The sequence below is a fragment of the Delphinus delphis genome, chromosome 3 (genome assembly GCF_949987515.2).
Source record: "Delphinus delphis chromosome 3, mDelDel1.2, whole genome shotgun sequence".
In the NCBI taxonomy this organism is placed as follows: domain Eukaryota; kingdom Metazoa; phylum Chordata; class Mammalia; order Artiodactyla; family Delphinidae; genus Delphinus; species Delphinus delphis.
Genome location: NC_082685.1, coordinates 72680856 through 72705059, shown reverse-complemented (window position 1 = coordinate 72705059; position 24204 = coordinate 72680856). Strand labels below are relative to the sequence as shown.

General features: G+C 41.7%; 1 protein-coding gene across 1 annotated transcript in view; it reads left to right on the top strand.

Annotated features, from left to right (window-relative positions):
* The window catches only part of SNCAIP (synuclein alpha interacting protein), a 149339-nt gene that overhangs the window by 67150 nt on the left and 57985 nt on the right, over positions 1 to 24204 (top strand). The window contains exons 2-3 of the mRNA XM_060006967.1: positions 7957 to 8059; positions 22253 to 22325. Coding sequence (XP_059862950.1) covers positions 8000 to 8059; positions 22253 to 22325 — 133 coding nt within the window. The 5' untranslated portion in view covers positions 7957 to 7999. The remainder of the gene's footprint in view (positions 1 to 7956; positions 8060 to 22252; positions 22326 to 24204) is intronic.

The following is a 24204-nucleotide window of genomic DNA, read 5'->3' as shown; positions in this document are numbered from 1 at the left end:
CCCTTGAAGGCAAATCCTCCTTTTACCCGATGGCTTTTTAGATTCTTAGAGAGAGAGGAGTGCTTTTCTCCAAGTTAGATATTTCCTTAGCTATGTCACATGAGGCAGAGTTTGCCAGCCACTGGCTGTCTTGACTTCCTTGCTCTGTCTTGGCATGTTCTGGTTTGCCTGTGGCCTTCTTAAGTCGAGGCATCCAGAACTGAACACAATACATATTTCCTTGTATTTACATGTGTTTATATTTTTCTTCCATTCTACATTCTTTTATCTTCTTTTGTTCAGGTACTGTGAGCATGGATTCTTCGCTTCCTCTTCCAAAAAGAATTTTAAATATTAAACTCAGTTTAAATCACTCACACACACACACACACACACAAATTTAAAAGTATCTTTGCCTCAGAGCTTAAAAACTAAGGTCCTTTCAGTCTCTAAAGTTCTGGTATAAGTTAGTTCATTCTCAGTGACAGATTTTAGAAATAATGAAATAACCCCAAATCATTTGCAAGAATTTTAAACACAAGCTAGGGCTCACAACGAAAAAGACCATATTTTAAACCAAATATACTTCAATTTTTTGAAAAAGTACAAAAAGACCAACCTTTATAGGGTTTTGTCAGAACAATCCTCTAGAATGAGGCTCCCTAGTGCAGTGGTATTTTACTTGCCTTTTCAATAAGACATAAGGAAAGATGGTCATAATCAAATTTTCTTTGAAGATGAAGTTGAGGTATTAAATCAATTGACTGTGGAATACAGTGCTTTACTGGCCAGTTGAGGGACACCTGTGGATAAGGTATGTCAGGTTCACAAAGGTCTATACACCTTTCTTTAATGATCCTCATGCCTATACCATTCTCTTTAGACTCTGCTGGAGAGAGGAAAGAGCAATTTGGAGTTATGGTGTGTGAACACCCAAAACAGTACAGTTCAGGACTGAGGATGCCTGTGGAATTCTGGCCTAGATGGTTCGGAGCCACGGCCATGTTTCAGAACAGTCTAGGGGGTAAATCAGAAGAGCTCTGGACTTGCTATCGGGAAGTGGTCTGTCTGAGCTGGCTTTGCCCCTATTTAGGAGTACATAACCTTGGCCGACACATTCCTGAGTTTTGATGTCTTCAGAATAGGAAAGATATGATTGCAAACTGCGATAGACACCCTCTGCCTCCCTCTCACAGAGTTGTACTCAAGAAAGGTAAAAAAAATATTTAAGGTGATTTGAAAACAATAAAATGTTTGATACGGGCGAAGTGTTACCTTACCCCTGCAGTTTTGGCAAGCTGAAATAAGGGAGCAAGATAGACGTATCACCAGGAGCCCTGTGTGTGAGGCGATCACAGAACCTCACTGAGCCTTGGTTTCCTTACCTCCACAAAGGAGATTGTAAAGATATTTGTCTCCCAGTCTTCGTGAGACACACAGGAGAGAGTATACGTAAAGGTGCCCAGACCTAGCCCCTGCTAAGAAGTTTTGCTTCACAAATGTTTGTGAGCATTCAAACAGGAAATGCAGCTCCCCTTGCCCCCAAGCTGGAGCAAGCTCAATATATTACTGTACATTGAAGTCTCCTGTATTTTCTCCAAACATGCCAGAAAATTTGGTATTCCAACACATGCTCTGTTTACACTCTGGCTTTGGAAATACCTTCCTGACTGCTGTGCTTACCCATCCACCCTGGCCATCACCCTTTAAAACCCCTTTTTTGAAGCAAAACCAGCAATAGGTGTTAAATCAATGTTACCCATTCTTCTGGAAATCCTACTTCAGAAGTCTCCCCTCCAGGCCTTTGCCTGTGCTGTAACTCTACCTAGAACACTTTGTCCTGCCCCTTTGACTCCCTCACCATTTGTATCCTCACCCTTCAGCTTTCAGCTTAGACCTCACCTGTACCAGTCACACTTCCCTCCTCTCCAAGGTCTAGGTTAAGTGACTCAGGTTCCTGTGTATTTATTTGTCTCAGCAGGGACCACAGTATACATTTTTTTTTGAATTCCTAGAAGACATACATTGTATCTTTTATTATTTAAATATTGATTTCATTTTTCTCTTCACAGAGGCATTTTTTTTAACATCTTTATTGGTGTATAACTGCTTTACACTGTTGTGTTACTTGCTGCTGTATAGCAAAGTGAGGCAGCTGTCCGTATACATATATCCCCATATCCCCTCCCTCTTGCATCTCCCTCCCACCCTCCCTATCTCACCCCTCTAGGTAGGACCACAGTTTATTGTAACGGCTTGTTTTCTTGTCTATTTCCCCCTTGTACTGAATGCCGCCTACTGGCGTGGAGAGTAGTGTTGGTCTTACCCAGCATGTACATGCGGGAATATTCCATAAATGAAGAAGGGGATGAAATCTACACAGCTTGTGCTTTTCCCTTTTCTCCTCGTATGTACTTCTTGGCGCTCCTTCAGTTACCTCTTTCCAGTAGAAATTTCTTGCCTCTATCATTTTTCTGCTTCAAGACTAGGCATTTAGTGACTGCCATGCTTCTGGCCACTGTTGAATCAAAGAGTGAAAGAAACTGAGTCCAACATTTGGAATGAGTTGCTTTCTTGCCAGCCAAGCTACCGAGCCAACTGGGGACAACATTTCATATATTCCACTTTTTTCCACCCAAGCCTTCCAGTACGTAGTTTGTGATTTTTTTTTTTTTTTGAACTCTTGTTATATGAAAGGAAGTTCAGTATCTATGTGTAGGCTTCCAAACTGAAAATGTATCCCAGTACAAATCTGGCCAAGTGTGTGTGTGTGAGGGTGTAGGCAGCTGCTGTGTTTTCCCAAGTATTGGTGAATTAAAGAGTAAAGAAAGAAGTTGTAATGCAAATCAACCGAGGTTACCTCATCACCGAATGTACCCTGCTCATTTATTTTGACAAGCCCAACTTACTTTTAATTACCAGGCCTCCTAGTACACTGGTAAATGTAGCAATAGTGACTTTGGCAGAAGAGGAGAAATCTGTGTAACGTGAGCCTTCAGAATGAGTCCATGCTGACTCTTTATAAATTGGAGTGAGGCAATTCATTTTAAGAAGAATTTCAGTAGAGCAATTTATGTGATCTGTGACTGTAGTTACAAATCAGTGAGCCTTTTATGAGCCAAGCACACCAGACTGTGTACATTAAACGAGGGCAGTTTCTCAAAGAAATTCTGTTGGCCACTCCAAGCCATTACCCAACAGATTTTTGTAAGTCTTCATTTGGAATTATTTTCAGAGTCAGTTTTCAAGTCACTATAAAAAAAAATTTTAAATGTCACCTGAAAATCCTAACACTAGAGGGGGGAGGCTATTTTTTTAAATCGATGCCTACTTTTTTCTTATTCAGTTGGACTCCTAGTTTACTTGGAGCTTTTCCCTAAATTGAATCTTCTCTTGAAGGAAGCAGTTGGGCCATCACTGAGGTCACCCATGAGAAGGTGACATGGTGTTGATAGACCTATTAGGGCCAGGGCCTCTACTGTACATTTTAATAGGCACTAGAGGGACTTCTGTTCTTGGCAATTTATCAAAACTCTGTGAGAGTAGGAAAAATCCTACAGGCGTTATGCACAGTTGACGCTCGTTACTTCTTTGGTCTTTTCCTGCTCTAGCTGACCTCAATTTGGAGTTTGGGTAAAGTTTCTCCCAGTGCCGTGGGCACATCAAGAGAAGGGGTGTGATGTGTCACCAATAGCTTCTACATGGCATTTGGGTCCTAGCCACCTAGGCCTGTGTCCTCACATTCTAATTTTTGTATTCTTTCCCTCCCTATAAGTTTTCCGACCCAAAGTAGTAGAGCTAAGCCATTGGAAAATGTTTCCTTTCCCTTTCTCTGCTTTCCCACCTCCTGCCCAATCTCTACCGTCACCTCTCCCCGCACTTAAAAACAGCTTAAACGCATGACATACCTACTCCAGTTCATAACACATTAAAACTTGCCAATGTCAATGAAGAGAAATTAAAAGCCCAACTGAGCTTGAAATGGAATGATTTCAACCAGTCAGCAGTACCTGAGGTGGACAGCTCTGTAAGAGGTGTGCTGAGGGGAGAGGTGTGGCAATACGGGAGAAAGACCTCGGAGAACCTGGGACCAGTGACTGCAGCTTGCAGGCACAGGGCTGGTGGGATGAGGCTGCAGTACAAATTTATAAATGACTGCGCTCTGGGGTCCCAGAGGGGTCCAGGGCAACTATGATGTGTAGCAGTAAAAATCTCACGTAAAGGCTTTTAAGCTGGACTGCCCTTTCTGGGGAGGCTGAAAACTATTTTCCACTGAGGTGTCAACCCACTCTCACCGGCCTTGAGCAGGGTTGGCCTTCTTACATCCAAGCTTTCGGGCTGGCCACATGGAGGATGGTCTCGGTCTTTTTCTGGGCTTCTCATTGGCACAGCTTCCGCCCTCCCCCCAGTCACAGTAGTGAAGTGGCACCGTGTAACCACACAACGCCAATGACAACAAGGCAAGGACCTCTTCTTCCTCAGGCTGTAAAGCGAAGGAAATGTAATCCCCGCCTCGTAGCATTTTATTATGTTTGTGAAGGTTTTCTTTTTCTCATACTAAGAGATAAAATGGAGGTTGTAGAAAAGCACAAATTGTAACATGCTGGTGGTTTACTGGTAAGAAATTTCGTTTTACTGCTGTTGTGGTATGAGAATTTAAAACAATCGTAGAATACAAATCCAATGTTAGAATACAAATGAAGGAAATAGCGTTTGGCAGAAGGCATCAATAAGGAAAGGGAGGAGGATGGCATTCATGTTTCATACTGGATTCCTTTGAAGGGTCAAAGACTCAGATGCCCCCAGAGCCAGGCAGGATGTGTGGATGAGGAGAGCCGATGGGGGGTGGGCGTGCGGGGGGAGCTGGGGAGCACACGCCACGTAGGCAGGGCAGCTGCAGCTCAGCTATAGCCAATTGTTATCATGGAGAATGCAGACCTGTGCCCCCAGACCTCCAGATATTTTTTAAGTGAAGCCAGAAATCGAGAATCTTATGTGAAAGCACCAAAGGGCTACAAGTTGGCAACAGAGTCAATTTTTTGGAAATACTGCTAGGGCCAAACACGTCACGTCTGTGGACCAGACTTGGCCCCTGGGCCTCTGGTCTGTGCCCTCTGTAGCTGTGCATTCCATCGGTGCCTGTGTGACAGTCAGAAACGGGGGCTCGCTGGGTCCCACTCGCTGGGTCCCACTGGGTGTGTGGGGTGAGGCAGTGCCTGACGAGCACAATGAGAAAAGCACCCACAGCCCAGCTCAGTTTCCTTATCGTGTTGGATTGTTTGCAACAGCTGCTCTAAACCTGACCTCATCCCCTCCAGTCACATCCCAATTCCTCAGAAGGGAGTGCGTGAGGGTGCTATGTGCTCAGTGGAAGGGCAGATGGGGAAGGAAGAGGCAATATAATGATCCCTGGGACAACCATGGACTCACCCTCCAGTGAAAAGAAGCAATTGATGTTGGGAATGTGGCCAGGATTGGTGAACCACAGGGATTTCTGTACCTTATAAATGAGGATGTAATACTTTCCAAGTGGCACCTTGAAAGAAAGAAGCATTGAAACTAGACAAACGGAATTGTGTTGTAGATAGAATAAGGCATGTTAAAAGAGATGGCCACATATGGGAGTCCATCGGGAAGTAAAGGAGAATCCTGTATGCCTTGGACCACTTAGTCTGAGGCAGGACCATCCAACCCACTGAGATAAATATGACCTTCCTATAATGGGCTGGCACTGCTGTAACTCTTATATGCTGTTCTGTAGAATAAACAATCTCATTACCAACCTCCAAATCCAAATATAAAGATTGGTGCCTTGGTGTCATGATTTATATTATCCACTGGATATGTTCCATTAGAATGTCTGTGCTCAAAGGGAAATTGCTCTTCATGTTGTTAAACACACCTCAAACAGGGACTCAACAATTACTTGTTAATATGCTTAGTTAAGGTGTGTCCATTTGCATTTTGTATTTAGTTTTGTATTTCCATATATTTAGAGATCCGCTTGGTCCCCAGCTTTGACTCATGTTTTTCTACTTCATCTCGCGTTTCCTTGTTTGTGGTGATACTGCGCTTGTCTGTACCCCATCCCGACACCCAGAATCATCTTTGTGTTCACCAAAGCCTTGGGAGCAGTCTGTAAATCAACAGTTCAATGTGGAGTACAGACTTAGTGCAAAGAAATTGGATTGGGAGAAAGTCTGTTAGTTGACAAGTTGGAATCCAGAGTCTGGATTGTCTCAGAATCTACCAGAATGGAAGAGAAAGTTATTCTGAGTAATTTGCAAGTATGAGTGTGCACGTTTTTCTCTGAAAAGCTTTGTGAGGCTTAGAGGAAAAGTGATATATTTTTGCACCAAGAAATTTGTCTAAGAACCAATTTTTATATTTCTATAAATAATAAAATTTAATTTAGGTATCAAAGACAAATTGGTTTTCTTTTTATTTTAAACTTTACTGTGATTTCAGAAGAACATTTAATATTTATTCTAAATGGATAATCACATTTGTACATGGTAGTAGCATCCTAATTGGTTTTCTTTTTATTTTAAACTTTACTGTGATTTCAGAAGAACGTTTAATATTTATTCTAAATGGATAATCACATTTGTACATGGTAGTAGCATCCTAATTCTTTTTTGGATCAACTCCGTATCCACCATAATTAAAAATATGTAAAAATGGTATATGCGTGTGGGAAGGGAAGGAAGGGGGAAGCGCTGAAAATTGAGTCAAGTCATGGGTTTGAGGTATGGAACGGAGAGTGGTTTCCCCCCTTTGCCGCAATTATGCTATTTCTGTAAATTTTTTAAAAACCTCAAAATGAGAAATCAGTGCCTTCAGAGTTAGTTTCCTTTTAAAAACTAGGTATTTTTACATTCTTGATCTTATATCGATAAGCTCATTTTCATCAGCCTAGATTTATTTTCCCTTTCCAATAATGTACTCCTTACTCTTTGGCAAGGTACGCCTTCCCCTTTGGCAAGGTACCCCTTCATTAGAGATCCGAAAGAGAAAAAAATAAATTATTTCGGATACTCAAGTCTGAGTACATAAGACAGTTTTTATAATAAGAAAGACAAGTTACGGGAAATGGAATCTTTTTCGATATCTGAGAGTTTGCTCTGCGGAAGATAACTGCACCCCAAGGCACTGCCAGGAGGTCTATATTTCTGTTCCTGACATCTGTAGGTACCACTGCCACTGCCAATGGTGATGAGGATAAGTGATGGGAAAATGAACTGGGAGGTGATATATCTTCCTTGACAGATTTAAAGAACTGCCACAGGCAGCCCCAAGGCAAGTGCTGACTGAGGACATTCTGGCGCCTGTGTCGGGTCACTCTGGCATCGGCAGGCAAAGCTGTTAGAAGCAGGGGGCGATGCAATAACTCTGTGGTTTAAATCTCTGCTTAGATCCTTTTTCTGAGGGGGTGAACTGGAGGTTGTACTACAAATTCTGAAATATCCATTATTGTTGGTAAGTTAGTATCTGCCTTGTCCTTGTGTTATTACCGTGCAGATCCAGTATTCATTACTTCGTGCCCAGGATCCAAAGATATGCCCACATAAACATTTGAATATGGTTGTCCTAAGATTTCAAGGTTTGCTCCCCATCCTCGAAGCCCCTGCATTCACCCGAGGTGTAGTGGTGGATGTGGGCTGGGTCAATCTTAATATTGATCACAAGGGGAGAATCTGACCTGAGTTACTGCTCTGGCAAAGACAAACCGGGCACAAATGCAATACGGCGAAGGACCATGGCTGCTCCCTAGGGAGCCTCCTGGGGAGCCTGGAGGAGCTGTGCTTACTGCTTCTGGAGAGCCAAGCTGGGGACGTTCAAAGGGAGGAAGTGTGCTCAAAGGCAGCCCTTGCACCCAGTGACTTCTCTCACTTTGTTTGTCTAAATATAAATGTGCTTTTTGGTTATAAGACAGCTAACCGTTTTGCTTTTCTTTTGTGCTTCTGTCGGGTCCAGGACTTTATAAGGATTTGACCTTACTCAAAATGTGCAAAGAAGAATGATGGAAGCCCCTGAATACCTTGATTTGGATGAAATTGACTTCAGTGATGACATCTCTGTAAGTATTGCTACTCGCAAGCAATGCTTTCAGGAGATTCTGCCTTCATCTATATGGGCTCCTTTCTCTGTTGTAGTCTGTGTATCCTAAACTCTTCCAACCACGTTTAGAAATTGACAGCAAAAATCCTGCCGTGGCAGACAAAGTGTGGCTTGGGGGCCTCCTGGACCAGGAGTGACTCCCACTTAATTTTGTGCGAGCTTGGGTGAGAAAGACATTTAACCTCACTGGGCCTCCCCTTCCTAATCTGTTTCATTGTTGTCAAAATTATTCACTGAGTAAATTTATAAAGTGCCTGCATATGGTAGGCACCTTCGTAAATTTACTTATGTACATAATTAACCCTGTCGACGTTAATCTCTTTTATATGACTGGCGGTGCCACAGCCAGCATGCTGTAGCGTTCACAAGGACACAGACTGAAGGATGGCCAAGTTATTCATTTACGAACAATAAGAGCTTCCAGTCACTGGAGCTTTCAAAACACAGGTTGGACACCTGTGGGTGGGAATACTGAGGAAGAGTCATGTGTTGATACAGGACAGGACGGGCTGACCACTGAGGCCCTGCTTAATACTGTAATGCTGTGGGCTGATGAGCTTCTTAGTTCCCACAACGCTCACAGACTTCCTGCTGCCTCCAGCCCAACTCCTGGCAGCTATGAGTGGGTGGTCTGCCTGCCCTTTGCTCAGAGCTGCTTGTGACTTACCCTGGGCCACGTGATCTCTTCTGCCCAAGGCCAACCAGCAAACCTACTGGCCTCTCAAACCCTAGCCCAATTGCGCTGACTCACAAGACTATGTGATGAGAAGGTTGCTGTTTCTGAACTAGCTATGTAACTTTTCTTCCCAGGACCTCCAAGGGTACACTTTCTGACCTTACTTTCCATTGATTTCTCAGTTTTTGGTCACCACTGGCAATTGTCTCAAAAATATAAGCTTTAAGGCGCCTCTGGCAGCAGTGTTATTCTTCTAATTTACTCCTTACCTTGAAGTAAAATATGCATACTCTATGCAAGAATTGGATTCCTGGGATGCGTTTGAAGAATCACCTATTTAATGGATGAATCTTCCTACCTTTCCCTATTTGTGAATTCAGCCTTTCCCTCCTTCAGCTTCCAGACAACCTTTATTAGTCCTCATTAAGGCTAATGTGAAGTGAGTGTCATTAAGACTAATGTGAAATGAGTGGTATCTCTCTCTCTCTCTCTCTCTCTCTCTCTCTCTCCCTCTCCCTTTTTAAATCACTGTGCTTGACTTACATGTGGATCAGAGCATGGTTCTTATAACCACTCCCCTCCAGGTATTTTGAGCTGGCTGGGGAAAAGCAAGAAAAGTGAATGATGATGTGAGAGGTGGGGGTAGGGTGGAATGTGTTTCAGAAAGGGGCATATGTTATGATTATCAATTCAGGCTAGCTCTGTGAGCCTTGACAATGAAGTTGCATTTTAAGAGCATAGGCTGTGAAGGCACCAGTCCGGGCTCCAGCCTCGTTCTGACCTTTGCTGGCTGGAGCACAGTGACTTCGTCTCTCTAAGATACCCACCTCATTTTTAAGATTGTTTTGAGGACTCAGTGAAATAATAATATATGGAAAGCACTTATCTTGGCATACAGTAAGTTGCTCTTAAAAATGGTAGCTTTTGTTATTATTTCAATGAATACTACAATAATATTTATATGACCAATGGTGAAGGAAGAACTCCAGGGAAAAGACCAGGCATCACGTCAAGACTTTCAAAACACACAATAGAGCAGTTATATTTACAGAAGAATCATCTGGCAGCAGCCCTTAATTTAGATGAATTAGGAATCTCCACTTGCAAGATAATAAAATATGTTATGCAATAACCGAAGCTGTTTAGCAAATTGGGATTCAAAATTATGCAATACTTGAGCTTCTATAACCTGACCACTCAAACATAAGTAAAGATCTCCATCTGTAATTGTGTAACTGCACTCAAACGTCCCCCCTTTAAATAGATTCCTATTGTTTGTATCTTTAACCTGCACGTAAACTGAAATCAGAAAGGAAAAAAAATGAAATTGCATAGAATTGTTAAAATAATGATAATGGTTAACATTGAGCTCTTCCCAGGGGATAGGCGTTATCTTATTTAATCCTCACAACAATCCTGTGAAGTAGGGAATATTATTATCTTCATTTTACAGATGAGGAAACTGAGGTGTGGAGATGTTACATAACTTGTCCGGGCTCACCCACCTACTTAGAAGCACTGTCTTTGGAATATCAACTTTTAGCCCCAGTACCTGGGTCGGCTTTACCCATCGCTGGGGAACATTTGGCAATACCTGGAGACATTTTTGATCGTCCTACCTGGGGAGGTATTCCTGGCATCTGGTGGGTAGGGAGCAGGGATGCGTCTAAACATACTGCAATGCCCAAGAAAATCCCCTACAGCGAAGAATTATCAGGCCTAAAATGTGGGCAGTACTGAGGATGAGCAATCCTGGTCTATTTTAATCCACTTAAAACTAAAGAAACTCTACTTTACCTGGCAACCTCTGTAACATGGTAGATTATTTTATAATAGTTCCACTTCATCCAGATCCAACACCTTAAATGTGCCAGAATCGTATTGCTCTATATAATGTCTTCATGGGAAAAGCAGTAGGGATAACCTCTGAAATATTGAAATGATTGGTCTCAGCCTGTTTAGGTGACCTAGGAACAATAAATTTACAACTGTTTTCGGGGCTAAACGGAGACAATTCAGATGATAACACGGGGGAAAAAAAAAAAACACGCCATTATGTGTTCAGTTTTGCTAATTCACTGGCATAACAAGAAATGTAGTCTCCCATAAACATGCCTGTATTGTTAGGATTTTGTAAACCTCCTTTTCTGACAGCCCTTAAGCTTCTTTCCTGGTTTAGTGGCAGGAAGGGGGAAGGAAGATGCACAATACATTTGAACAAGATGTTTACAAAAAAGATGCCCGAGTTTAAAACTCCTCTTCTTACTCTCCAGCGATAGCCTTTTTACATACTACAGGGTTTCCGTTTCATGATTTTCCCCTCTGGTCGTGAGCCTGGCTCTTGTTTTAATTTAAACACAAGCTGTATATTGGTACAGAAAACAGCTAGAACTGTTTTTTTGCCTTTACCTAATGAAACAAAACACAGAAGGCAATCAAATTATTTTGAAGTTTCCCAGACTCAAAAATAATGCTCATCTTTTGCAAAATGCAGAGTTTAAACTATACATTCTTGTAACCCTGCCATCTAAAAGGGCAGAACATTGTGCAATAACTGAGGATCAGTGAAGGAGAGATGACAACACACATAAACATACGAGTTCAAAGTTGGGCTTTTCTGTCACTGCAAATGTGTTTACAGATTTCCTTCTTTATTCCTATGGAAGCCATCTCTTTCTGTCTTAAAAAAGAGAAATGCTCTGGAATATTATTTTAACATAGGGTTCTTAGTAGACATGATGTATTTTTTTCTAATTTATTTACTTATTTATATTTATTTTTGGCTGCGTTGGGTCTTCATTGCTGCACTAACTAGAGAAAGCCTGCAAGCTTTCTCGCAGCAAGCAGGGGCTACTCTTCGTTGTGGAGCGTGGGCTCTAGGCACGCGGGCTTCAGTAGTTGTGGCTCGCGGGGTCTAGAGCACAGGCTCAGTAGTAGTGGCGCATGGGCTTAATTGCTCTGCGGCATGTGATATCTTCCCGGACCAAGGCTCGAACCCGTGTCCCCTGCATTGGCAGGCAGATTCTTAACCACTGTGCCACCAGGGAAGTGTCCCCCGTGATGTATTTATTTTATGAAGAGAGGCCAATTTGCTGTCCTCAAAAATAGGATTATACACAAGACTGCATAAAGCAGAGGCCAAACCACAGATCCACTGCAGCGCTCCACTCGTGAGCCATCAAATGTTGGCCATGCCATGCACCGACTGAACTCTTTAAACACTGGTCCTGTTTAAGCCTCACATCAAGTCTGCGAGGCAAGCCCTATTTTCATCCCCTGTTTGGCCAATGAAAAAATGAGGCTTAGAGAGAGAGTCTGACTTTCATAAGGTTACAGGTAGGTAAGTGGCCGGGCCAGGATTTTGATACAGAACTGTTTGACTGTGTTACTCTTTCTCTTCTGAGCAACCTGATTGAGTAGAATCATCTCTGGACCAGTCATCTCACCCATCACTATCCCCAGCTGTCATTGAAGCAATTGCAAAGTGCTTTTTGGAAGTAAGGGAGTTGGTATATAGTGTAAATAAATAAAATGAAAACAAACTAGGAGAACTTACGCAAGTCTCTTAATTTTATTGTTCCTCAACTTTTCCATCTGTAAAACGATAATAATACATCTCTACCTAGCGTCCTGGATTTTATGGAGAAGGTATGAACATTTATATATATGTACATATGTAAACACACACAGCCATATTTATATACAGACACAAATACATGTATATGCGCATCTGTATACAAATACCTACATGTACATATAAACATGTACAGGTAAATAGACACACACACGTATGTGCACACACACACAAATAGAATTAAGTGCAATGCTGTATTCCTCAGCACAGGAAATTTTGTTGCCTTTCTGTGTCACCATGACTGCGGCTTTGGTGAAAGTTGACATTTTTGGAAATTGCATAGCCTATGTTTTGTGCAAATCAAATGAGATCAAGATAAATAAGTGTCCTTCCACTTTATTATCCCCTTTGACCCAAGCCCTTGCAACCCAGAGTAATAGCACAGACTTATGTGGATTCATTTTCCTAAGGTGCTTAAATCACCGGTAGAAAAATAACTTCTTACAGCAAATAAATCTCACTCTCAGTGAGTTACATTTTCCCATCCCACAGACGGGGCATCTCTTGCACTAAAATACCTGACCCCCTCTGTTTTGTGTGCACTACCTTTTGCTCAAGTCATTCCACTAACACTTCCCAGATTTCATTACATTCTGATCGAGAGCTGCTTCACAGCAGTGGGAGACCTTGAGAAAGGGTGTGTAGGGCTTATCACAGTGGACTTAGATGCTGAGTTAGGGAGGGTAAAGAATACAGCTTTTGTTCCAGTCTTAGGTGTGAAAAAGACTAGAAGGATATTCAAGGTGCAGAGAACCTGGCTTGCCCCTCCTCTCTAGCAAGGGATCGGTATAAGATCCTATTATCCTTTCCTTTTTGCTTCCTAGAATGTGACCAAGACGTTTAGGTGGCCTCTGACTGCCTCCATCCCTTCTTCGCTTCGTCCCCGTCAATCAGCCCTGCCTTCCAAGCCATCACCGCGCTTATTTTAAACTTACTTATATTTAAACTTTTCTTAGTGCTTCTCAGTAGGATCTGGTTTCATCAGCTTTTCAAAATGACCCAACATTTTTCAGTATTCTTTTTGCAATATCTTGTATTCAAGTCTCAGTTACCTCTCATTGGTCCCCTCTCCAGCCTCCCCACTATCCAAAACCTCACACTTGTTCTAATATTATATATGTGTTACCATTTTCTTAATAGCTGCCAGGAAAGGAATTAGGAGTAATCTAATCCAGGCAAAATGAATTGGAAATTCATGTCCCATAACTACTCTTAGAGTCCAGGTCTAGAACCCAGGTCCTCAGACTCCGAATCTTGGACCTGACTGATATCTCTACCTGAGGTGGTAGAGAGCAACCTTATGGATAGAGTGATTTCCAAGAAGAATGAGCAGCTGCCAGATTTTTTAATTTGCTCTTCTCTCACTTTGCAGATAGCCCTGAACATTCTCATCTTGCCCAATAGTCATGGCATTTATTAGATTGACTATGCAGGTTATTTATACAAACTATTTACCATTTATGAGCAACTAGATTTTATGTCAGTCTACTCAACAGGCATGTATTCAACATTTACAGTGCACCAGGCATGGTTCTAGGCTTGGCGTGAATGACACAGACTTGTTCTGTGCTCTCACAGAGTTTACAATAGCCTATGATAACAATTGAGCATATTATGAAATGCCAGATTAACTTAATAGTAGGTTACATTTAATCACAATATCAAACTCCATTCTTGACAGTCAGTCTTTATATTTTGGTAGTGATTAATTATTGGCTCACATTTAAAACCAGGCAATCATTGAGGTCAAACAAGATGTAAAGCCAGCCATCTATCTGCCTTACTGTGAGATAACTTTCTTTTCTAAGTCTTTTGTAATTTTTGCCTCAATAGTTACCATTATTTTGGCTTCATTTCTAAATGCTCATTTTTGATACTTTTTAATTAAATGATAATAGTAACTAACATTTATTGAACACATACTATGCATCAGACACTATTCCTGACGTTTTACATTATTAGCTGAAAAATCTTCACAGCCACATTCTGATGTAGATACCATGAGTACCTGTTTACAGATGAAGAAACTGATGATAGACAGAGATGGAGTAACTAAGTTTAATTAGCTAGAAAATGGTGAAGCCAGGTTATAACGTGCAGTCTAGCTCTGGAATCCATGTATGTAACCACGGTGTTGAAAATGACTTCTGCCCAGTCCCTTGGTCACCTGTGGCCGCCCTCATTCACCCCCGTCTTTTCCCATCCATGACCACTTCTCACAGCAGGTGAGGATCATTCAGTACTATGCTCTCATCACCTTCACCAATGTGGATCTTAATCTTTTGGCTGACTACACATATTACAATATGTGTAGCATTACAGTAGAGTCATTCCTGGCATACTCTTAATATGGTCAGAACAAATTACTGCATTTTCCCAAATACCAACCACAAGCAATGTTTTAGCATAAAAGAATTTGATGATTATTAATTTTTTAAGTACCTCTTGGAACATAGGATAAAAACAAGGAACAAGAGCAAAAATCAAATGCATTTGAAAAGAGGATTATTCACAATAATTTTCTTTAATGGAGCCTGAATGGTGGAAAGAAATATATTTAAATCAGACTGGGATACTTATATGAACATGTAGATCACCAGTATCTGTACTATGTAGAGGTGGCAGTTGAAACTGTGGGAGTCTGTAAGGTCACCTGTGAAACATGGAATGTGGAAAGGGAAGAATGTTCCAAGGAAGGAACTGTGCAGATGTACGTCCTATGAGATGAGAGGAAAAAGAGGCTTCTACAAGAGACTGGAAAGGAGTTTTCAAAGATACAGGAAGAAAACTAAGGGAGATTAAAAAGAGGGGGAGGGATGATTTAAAGAATTTAAAAAAGGAAGTGGTCCAGAGTAGGAGATAGGTCATTAGAAAGAGAAGGGTTTGAAAAGTGCCACTGGATTTTCCAGTTAAAACTCTTTGGTGGCCATAAGAAGAGCACTGCCTGTGGGTGATAGCACAGATGGCGGGTCGTCGTGGCTGGAGGAGTGAATGCAGAGGTGAGGAAGTGGAGACAAGAACCAAGGCAGGGGCTTCCCTGGTGGTGCAGTGGTTGACAGTCCACCTGCCGATGCAGGGGACGCGGGTTCATGCCCCGGTCCGGGAAGATCCCACATGCGGCTGAGCCTGCGCGTCCGGAGCCTGTGCTCCACAACGGGAGAGGCCACAGCAGTGAGAGGCCCGCGTCCCACAAAAAAAAAAAAAAAAAAAAAGAACCAAGGCAGTTCTTTCAAAACAGATGGCTGTGAACCCAGGAGCAGGAAACTCCACCCACGGCCAACTGAGGAGGCAGCATGTCTTGAGGTGGCAGGGGTGCTTCTCTAATTTTATGGGATCAGAGGAGAGAGCTGAAGTTGAGAGAGTAGCTGAAGAGAAGAAAAGGGCAGAGCCTGAGTCTGAGATGGGAGAGGAGGGGATCTGAGCACAAGCTGCGAGCTAGCGTGATGAAGGCGTGCCCTGTGAGTAACCACATCCTCAGAGAAGGGAAAACAGAGCCTGATCTGTTAGGGAGGGCATGAAGTCAGGACCCCCCTTTCCTGAATTGGGAGGTCAGGCCATTGGAGAGGAGGTCACAATTTTAGGAAAGTATTGTGCTTCTGAAAAACTCACTTGAGCTGCGTGTCTTTGCTTTCACTACCAGCTTTGCGTGGACACATTTCTGTCATTTTATTGTGTGACTGTGGAGAGGCCTGCTTGAATTTTGGAAAGCTACGTGAGAAACAATGAATTTTAGTATAGTTGTTCGGATGACTGGCCTAATTGTTTCTTTTGGAAACTTAATGGGACCTAAGTTGTTTCAAAGTCTCTAGCTTGAAAAGGTGTTGGGATTCTAGTTCTTTCATTTTCTGGGGCTCATGACCATTTGAGTAATGCCTGCTTGTTCACCCGACTGGCTGCACTTCTCAGGAGCAAGGGCCAAAGCTTTTCAGTCCTGAATAGTATGTAGGGTGGTCAGAGATCCCCAAAGCCCAATGTAGAAATCACAGTCGGTTATTGTGAATCCCACGCGTGTTCAAACTGTTTTGCATGGCAGAGTGACAACATTGATGTAAGCTGGGACGTGTCGGACTGTCTTACGTCATAGCAGCTCTGTGTAGTTTGTGAAGCTAAGTTTCAAGGTCTGCTCTTGGCCGTGGGTTCTCTTGGATGAGGAAAGACCAAAGAAGCCAAATAAGGTGCTGAGACAGGCTGGCTGTCCTTCCTTTCTTCCTTTCCAGTCCGAACCTGGCTCACCTCTTCCTGCCTCATCAGTTCTCACATCTTGATATACTGAGCTGCAAATCATGAGAGGCACGAAGATGAGGAACACACATGAAAAATGAGTTGAGAGAAGAGACCAGAACATTTAACATCGTTTTACAGCTTGCAAATAGACTTCACTTACATTATCTCTTATGATTATCTGTGTTTTCTAGATAAAGAAACTGAGCCCCAAAGATAGGAAATGATTTATGTGTCCAGAACTACAGAGTTAATAAATGTCAGAAGTAGGACTCGAATCCACAGCTTCTGGCTCCAAATCCATTGTCTTTATACACAAAGCTAAGGCATCAGCCAGCATTCATGCTGTTAATATATGAGAAGTGTTTATTCTTTTAAATATAGCATGATTACATTGCTAGACTGGTAGTTATGGAATTTTCTAAGATTAGTGCTTTATAAATATTAAGTACTACCATTATTAGTATTATTATTGCCACCCAAATTATGGGCTACATAGGAGAATTCATTCAGTTCAACAAGTACCTAGTTTCTTTGGTAAATAAAATATTGTCCACACCCTCAGGAAGCAGAGAAAGAAATTATGTAAACATATAGATGAAATGTCACATGATGGATTCTTTAATGGACATATGCCCAAGATAAGGAAATAAAGAGCAGTGGTTCTTGAACTTAGCTATGCATCAGAATCACCTGAACGGTTTGTGAAAACACAGATTCCTGGGCCCTGCCCTTAAAGTTTCTGGGATGAGGCCCACGAATGTGAATTCCTAACAAAGTTCTTAGATGGTGTTAATGCCACTGGTCTGGACACCACACTTTGGAAGCTGAGATAAGTTCCATCTGGGAGGCTCAGAGAAGATATAGTGGGGGAGCCACAAGAAATTTACTGTTACTAAAGTACCCTGAGGATGGAAAAATGTCATGGAGAAGTAGAGAAGAGGAATTACAAGGAAGCACAGGAAATTGTTGGAATTGATAGATAGGTTCATTATATTGATTGTGATAATTTTATAGGTGTATACATATGCTGACACATTAAACTGTACACTTTAAATATGTGAAGTTTCTTTAAAGTTTATCAATTATACTTGGATAAAGGTTTTTAAATAGATGAAGAACAGCAGATTCAAAAAAAAGAAGAAGAAAACCGTGGGGAGAGATGTCTGAGCTCATGGAGGGCTGCACGTGCCATGCTAAGGCATATGGCCTTTCTCCTACAGGCAGTGCAGAGCCACTGAAAGATCTGAAATAGAGAAGCCCCCTAGTCAAATTTGCATTTTAGAAAGCTAATTAATTTTAGAGCAAGTATGGAAGCATGGAAGAAATTGCCACTTACGACCTAAATATGAAAGAACTCCTTTGACCGTCTATAATATTATGCCCAGGGATTAATCAAATGTATGTACAGCTTAGTGTTTCAGGCAAATAGTTAATAAGTCATTGTGTGCCATGCATATGTACAAGTCAAGGAGATCATCCTTTCCGTTAGGCACTTGTGGGAGCCAGCACAGCCCAAGGGAACAACAGCCCAGCCCAAGGGAACAATACCTTGCCTTGTCTTTCACAAGGCAAGGTGCTTTTTTATCAAGGGCAGAAAAGAGTCTTTCTCTTTCTGACTTACTTCACTTAGCATGATAATCTCTAGTTGCATCCACCTAAAATGTGCCACAAATGAACCTATCTATGAAACAGAAACAGAATCATGGACCTAGGGAACAGACTGGTGGTTGCCAAGGGTATAGGGGGTGGGAGAGGGAGGAGTGGGAGTTTGGGGTGAGCAGATGCAAACTGGTATATAGAGAATGGATAAACAGCAAGGTCCTACTGTACAGCACAGGGAACTGTATTTAATATCCTGTGATAAACCATCATGGAAAAGAATATGATAGCACAGGGAACTCTTCTCAATGCTCTGTGGTGACCTAAATGGGAAGGAAATCCGAGGAAGAGGGGATATATGTATGTGTATGGCGATTCACTTTGCTGCACAGCAAAAACTAACACAACATTGTAAGCAACTATACTCCAATTAAAAAAAAAAAAAAGAGGAAAATTTAGACACAGATACCCAGGGAGAATGCCATGTGATGATAGAGGCAGAGATTGGACTGGTGTGTCTACAAGTCAAGGAAAACCAAGGATTGCTGACAACCATCCAAAGCTAGAAGAGGCAAGGAAACCTTCTTCCCTAGTGCCCTCAGAGGGAGAATGGCCCTATAGACACTTTGACTTTGGCGTTCTAGCCTCCAGAATTGTGAGGGAATAAATTTCTTTTCTCTTAAAAAAAAAAAGGAATATGAAAAAGAATGTGTGTGTGTGTGTGTGTGTGTGTGTGTGTATAACTGAGTCACTTTGCTGTAAGCAGTAATTAACACAACATTGTAAATCAACTGTACTTCAATTAAAAATTTAATTAATTAATTAAAGAAAAAGGTCCGTAAGGGCTGAAGCAATCAGCCAGGGTTTCACAGAAAATGCAGAACTCAAGCTGGCCTTGCAGAGCAGTGGCATTTGCCTGGCCGGAGGAAGGCATTGCAGGCAAGGAGGCCCCGGGAGTAAAGGAACTGAAGGGGAACTGAACTTTGAATGCACAGGGACATTGAAGAAGCAGAGACAACTGTTCAACCTTTGGCAGGGGCTTTTCTTGAGGCATGATGGAGGAGTGGAAAAGAAGTTTGGATCAAAAAGGGTGTTTCCACTGAAAGATGTTTAGAAAAAGAATAAATTAGAGAGCAACAGAGGTAGGAAATATAATACTTCTCAGCCATCTGCAAGCCCCTCTCCTCTCTTTTCACCCAAGGATAACAGGAATCAAGGGAACAGAATATAAAGGCTTGGGTTGGGATCAAGAGACAGGGAAGGTACATGGGTCTTTGGTTCTGTTAAGGGTAAAATAACAGTAGTTCCTACCCTGGGAGCTGGCCATTGTCCTGAGAATGCAGTGGACTGGCGACCTAACAGCTCCTTATAAAAGGCCATCTGTCCTGTGAACTGGAATGAAGGCCTGGGAAGTCTTCCCTTTCAGCTCCCAGATGGTATCACAATGCGCTTGTGAAAGAGACTTCCTGGGTCATTTGCTTAATATGAAAACTTGTTGCGTGTTTGTTTTGTGAATTGTGTGTTTCCACTGTATCGCTTCATATCACAACTTAACCATCTATACAGCACTCTCTTAAGCTTTATCTTCTATGCAAAGAGCAGTGTACTTGCTGAAAGAAATCTACAAATTGATTTTTTTTCTTGTGTGTCCTTGTAAGGAATGGTAGATTTGTTCACAGTGTAGACTGGAGTCATTGTGGAATTTGACATTCCATATACCCTTACAGTTATCCAAAACTGATTTTCTGGCCTACACATCATCTTTTTCTTAGATTATTATACTTTTTATTTCCCTGACCAGGAGCAGCACCTGACTTTTTCTTCAATGGCATTATTCCCAAATTACTAACATGAATGCCCGCACAAAAGTGGCTTCCTGTGTGACCATGGATCAAGAGGCAGAGCTGCCAGGTGTGATGCAGGTTGAGGCAGCGGATGGGGCTCAGCCAGGCTAGTCTCTGCCTGGAGCTCAGTCCCTACACCAACCAGGCAGCCTGGGTTGTTCAAATTTAAACCTCATCAAATTAAAAGTGATTGCATACTGTGGACCTTTGAGGTCACATTGGAGGAGCTGAAGGTGAAGCTAATAAATTGTAGATTGTGACATGTCTGACTTTGGGGTGGGAGGTGACAGGATGCATGTGGCTGGAAATGCAGATAGCAGCATACCCGGTTTAGTCAAATACATATCATTAAGCCCACTGAGCAACTTATTGAACTTATCATTAACTATATTTAAGCACAATCAATCTGAAATTTCCTCTTTCTAAAATTTTGCCTTGGAAGAAAAGGAAAAAAAAAAAAAAAGGAACGAGGGTAAGACTTTGCCAAAGGGTGCTTTCATGGGGCACATGGCAACCAAAACAAAAGGCCCAATTTTAATTGAATTACAAACTGTGTAATTATTTAACCTGTACCAGCTGGTCTCAAGAAGCTACCAGATTTCCTTAGAGAGTTTGTACTTGGCCAGAAACATAAGGTAACTTATTAGGAACAAGAAAAATGCCTTCTATACCTATGTTACCCGCCCCCCACTCCCAAAGAGCATAATATAAAAGGGGAATAAAATCCTTGGAGTTCCTTTTTGGCTTAAGAGGCAGTTCTCCCGCCCTCGAGTATGTGAATGCGTTTTGCTAAAGCACCTGTAGTCTCTGAGGAATGGCTGACATAAACAGGATGTTATTGCATCAGACAGGTAAGAGTAATTTCTCTAATTAGTCATCTGAGATTTCATTTTTCACTTGGAAGTACTGGAAATTTAATTTGTTTGTGATGTGCCATTGGTGAACTGACAGTAGGTCCAACTGCGCCTCTCTCTGTCTTGCTGTCCTGATGCTGGGTGGAAAGCACGGGGGTGGGGCATGTGGGATGGTCTCAATGTAGACACTTCGCTTCATCTGTCAACATCAAGCTAACTAAAGCACCTTCGTATTGACAAATGTGTCCTAATTACACATTCCTCACTTGTAATGCTAGAATAATCCTAATGAGTTTCCCATGATCATTTTTCTTTTAGATTAAATGTTTTTTCTCAATCCCCTTTCCACTTTTGTTAACAGTGAAGTCATTCGGAATCCATGCTCACTTACATAAGAGCATTGTTTCATAAAGGTACGGAGCAAACTATTTTTAGAAAGCTGTATTTTATGAATTAAAGTATGATCGAAGACAGGACCTGACTTGGCCTTTGATTAAAGACAGAGTTCATCCTATTTATTTTGTTTTAAAACACGCTTCTCCAAAGAAAGCTTGATTGGGATCAAACTTCGTCCCCATACATCATAGTTATTGATTTTAAATTTGTTGTTGCTCTGCTGATTTTATGCCCCTTTATGTCATAATTTGTTATCCTGATAGCCGGCCCCTGAGTTGGTGCTGGGACTGAGCCTGCAAGGTGGTTTCTTTCAATTCAGACTAATCTATCCATGAAACAGATGAGCTTTCAAACACAGAACCATGCTCTTCTCACTTTTCATAGCATTATCCTGGTATTTCCCATGGACATTACAGTAAAATTTGTGGCAAGTAGCAACATTAGGGACATTTCTGTAGTCCAGGAGATACAGCTCCTGGCTGCCCTGGATGCTGCAGGAAGCTGGGGGCTCCTCCTCTTGGCTTTTTTTTTTTTTTTTTTTTCCACACATAGATTCACTCTTAGGATTCAGAATGCAAATATTGTGGCCATCTTCTGGAAAATGTCAAGGACAGAAAATCCTTCCATCTTGTACAAGTAGCAGAAGAGATAGAATGTCTGCTGGATACACCCCACCTTATTTGTTAAAGGACTGTCCAGCCCTCTTTTTAATCTGCATCTCCTTACATGCTTATAGGTAGAGTCTGGGATGCTGCCAGATCACCAAGCAGCCCATTTAGGGTAAAATTAGATAGACTTTCTAGAGAGATGTGTTGTACTCAAGTATCCCTTCTTGTGTTTTGATTTTCTGGCCAATTGAGTGAATGTAATGCTCTTATTTTGAATTGCTACTTTACACTTTTTCCTCCTCTGGCTTCCCATTCAGTATTCAGTCACGTCACTCAAGACCATCCCGGAACTGTGCCGAAGATGTGATTCGCAAAACGAAGACAGATCAGGTAAGTTTTGCTCCCCGCCTCTTCTCCTTCTCCTGCCTTTTAGAGTGTGGGGGGGGACTCCTCCTGGCATCCCTTCCCTCTCACATTGGTTGCTCCTGCTTTCTGTTTTCTTTTTCTTTTATGGCTTCTCCACTTACCCCCGACCCTCAACAAACAGATGTTAGGTCATCCTCCAAGGACTAACCGGACAGGGAGGCCCTAATGAGGACTCAGCTGTTTACAAATAAATGTAGGCGATCATCGCGGCAGCTCCAAACCACAGTATACGCAGCAATTTACTGCAAACCCGAGAAACCATTGGTGACAAAACATAATGATGCAGGCGCCAATGAAAAAATGTTGGATGCATTTACTACCCATATGGCAAGGACCAGCTTGGGGGATGGTGCTTTGCCAAAGTCTGAAACCCTATCAGGGATGCGACATGATAGAATCTGCAGTAAGGCATACTGTAACAGTTAAGATTAAAGCAAAGCTTTGGAGTTTAATAGTGTAAACTAAACAGAGAATTATGGCGTATAGATGAAAACCAGCTGGCTGACCTTTTCTCCCTGCACACCCCCGACCCTTGACAAAAAAAGTACATTCAGGGTTGTTTTTCCCTCTGTAAATCAAATCAAGCCTCTCTGCTTTTCTCTCTGTGATGGGCAAAAATGAAAATAAAAAGGGATATTGATGGGAATGATACCATAGCATTAAACTGTGAAATGATGTTTATTATTTTTCCAAGTAATTACTCTAAGGCATCACCATTAACCTTGCCAAAGCTGGACCTCTGATAGTAACTAGAATCCTGAGAACCACGGATGATGGAAGACTTCAGATAACCCTAGAATTGTGTGTATTGTGTTTGAAAATAAATGGATCGTCCTTACCTATGCAGCTGCTAGAACTCTAGGCCTTTCGAACTGCAAGGACTGTGCAAAGCTAATTTACTTTTCTCTTGGGACGTTTGTTTTCTTTCAACATTTTGTTTAGATGAGATGGGGAAAATAATTAGTCTATCTAGGTTTGTTTATCTCTGTTTTTTTGGTTTTTTTTTTTTTTGTATGAGTGAAAGTAATGCTTCAATGTTTGGGTCAGAAACATCACAGAAGATAGTTTGAAGTTCAAATAAAAGTTTTCATTTACCTCCATTTAAACAGAATTTTTCTTATTTCAAATGCACTCAAGTAGCTATGGGGTTAACAGAGGCTTTGGCCATAAGGCTTATCAGGATGTGCCTCTTTAAAAGGCATCACCAGGTTCAAAGTTAAACCTCTGTGATCAGTGACAAGGGCAGCAGACGCAGTGGACGGGCCCCCGGCCTCAGAGTCGGAAGACCTCCGTCTGAGTCAGCATTCAGACATCTATCGGTTATACGACCCTGAGCCTGTGACTCATTATCTATAAAATAAAAAAGAAACTTGTTCTGCCAATGTTGCCAGGCTACTGTTAGGATCAAAATTAGGTGATGTATCCGAAGGTACTTTGTAGATACAAGATTTTCTTTCTTCTTCTTTTTTTTTTTTTTAATTGGAGATGGGGCAAGAGAGAAGGCATAATAGCAAACACTTCAGTAGTGCTTAACGTGCTAGGTATTGCTGTAAGCCCTTTACTCGTATTAACTCAACTAATCCTAAAATCCTTGTGAGCTAAGTATTGTACTCTTAAGATGTTTATATTATATAAATGGGCAAACTGAGGCACAGAGCAGAGAGGTAAATTATCTTGCCCAGTGTCACACAGCAGTTACATTACAGAGCTGGGATCCAAACCCCAGGAAGTTTGCCTCTAGAGTCTGTTGTCTTATCCATTACATATACTGTCATATAGCTAGGCTTAGGGATAGTAATTTAATTTTAAGATATTTTCCTTTTAAAACTTTAAAAGCTAGCAT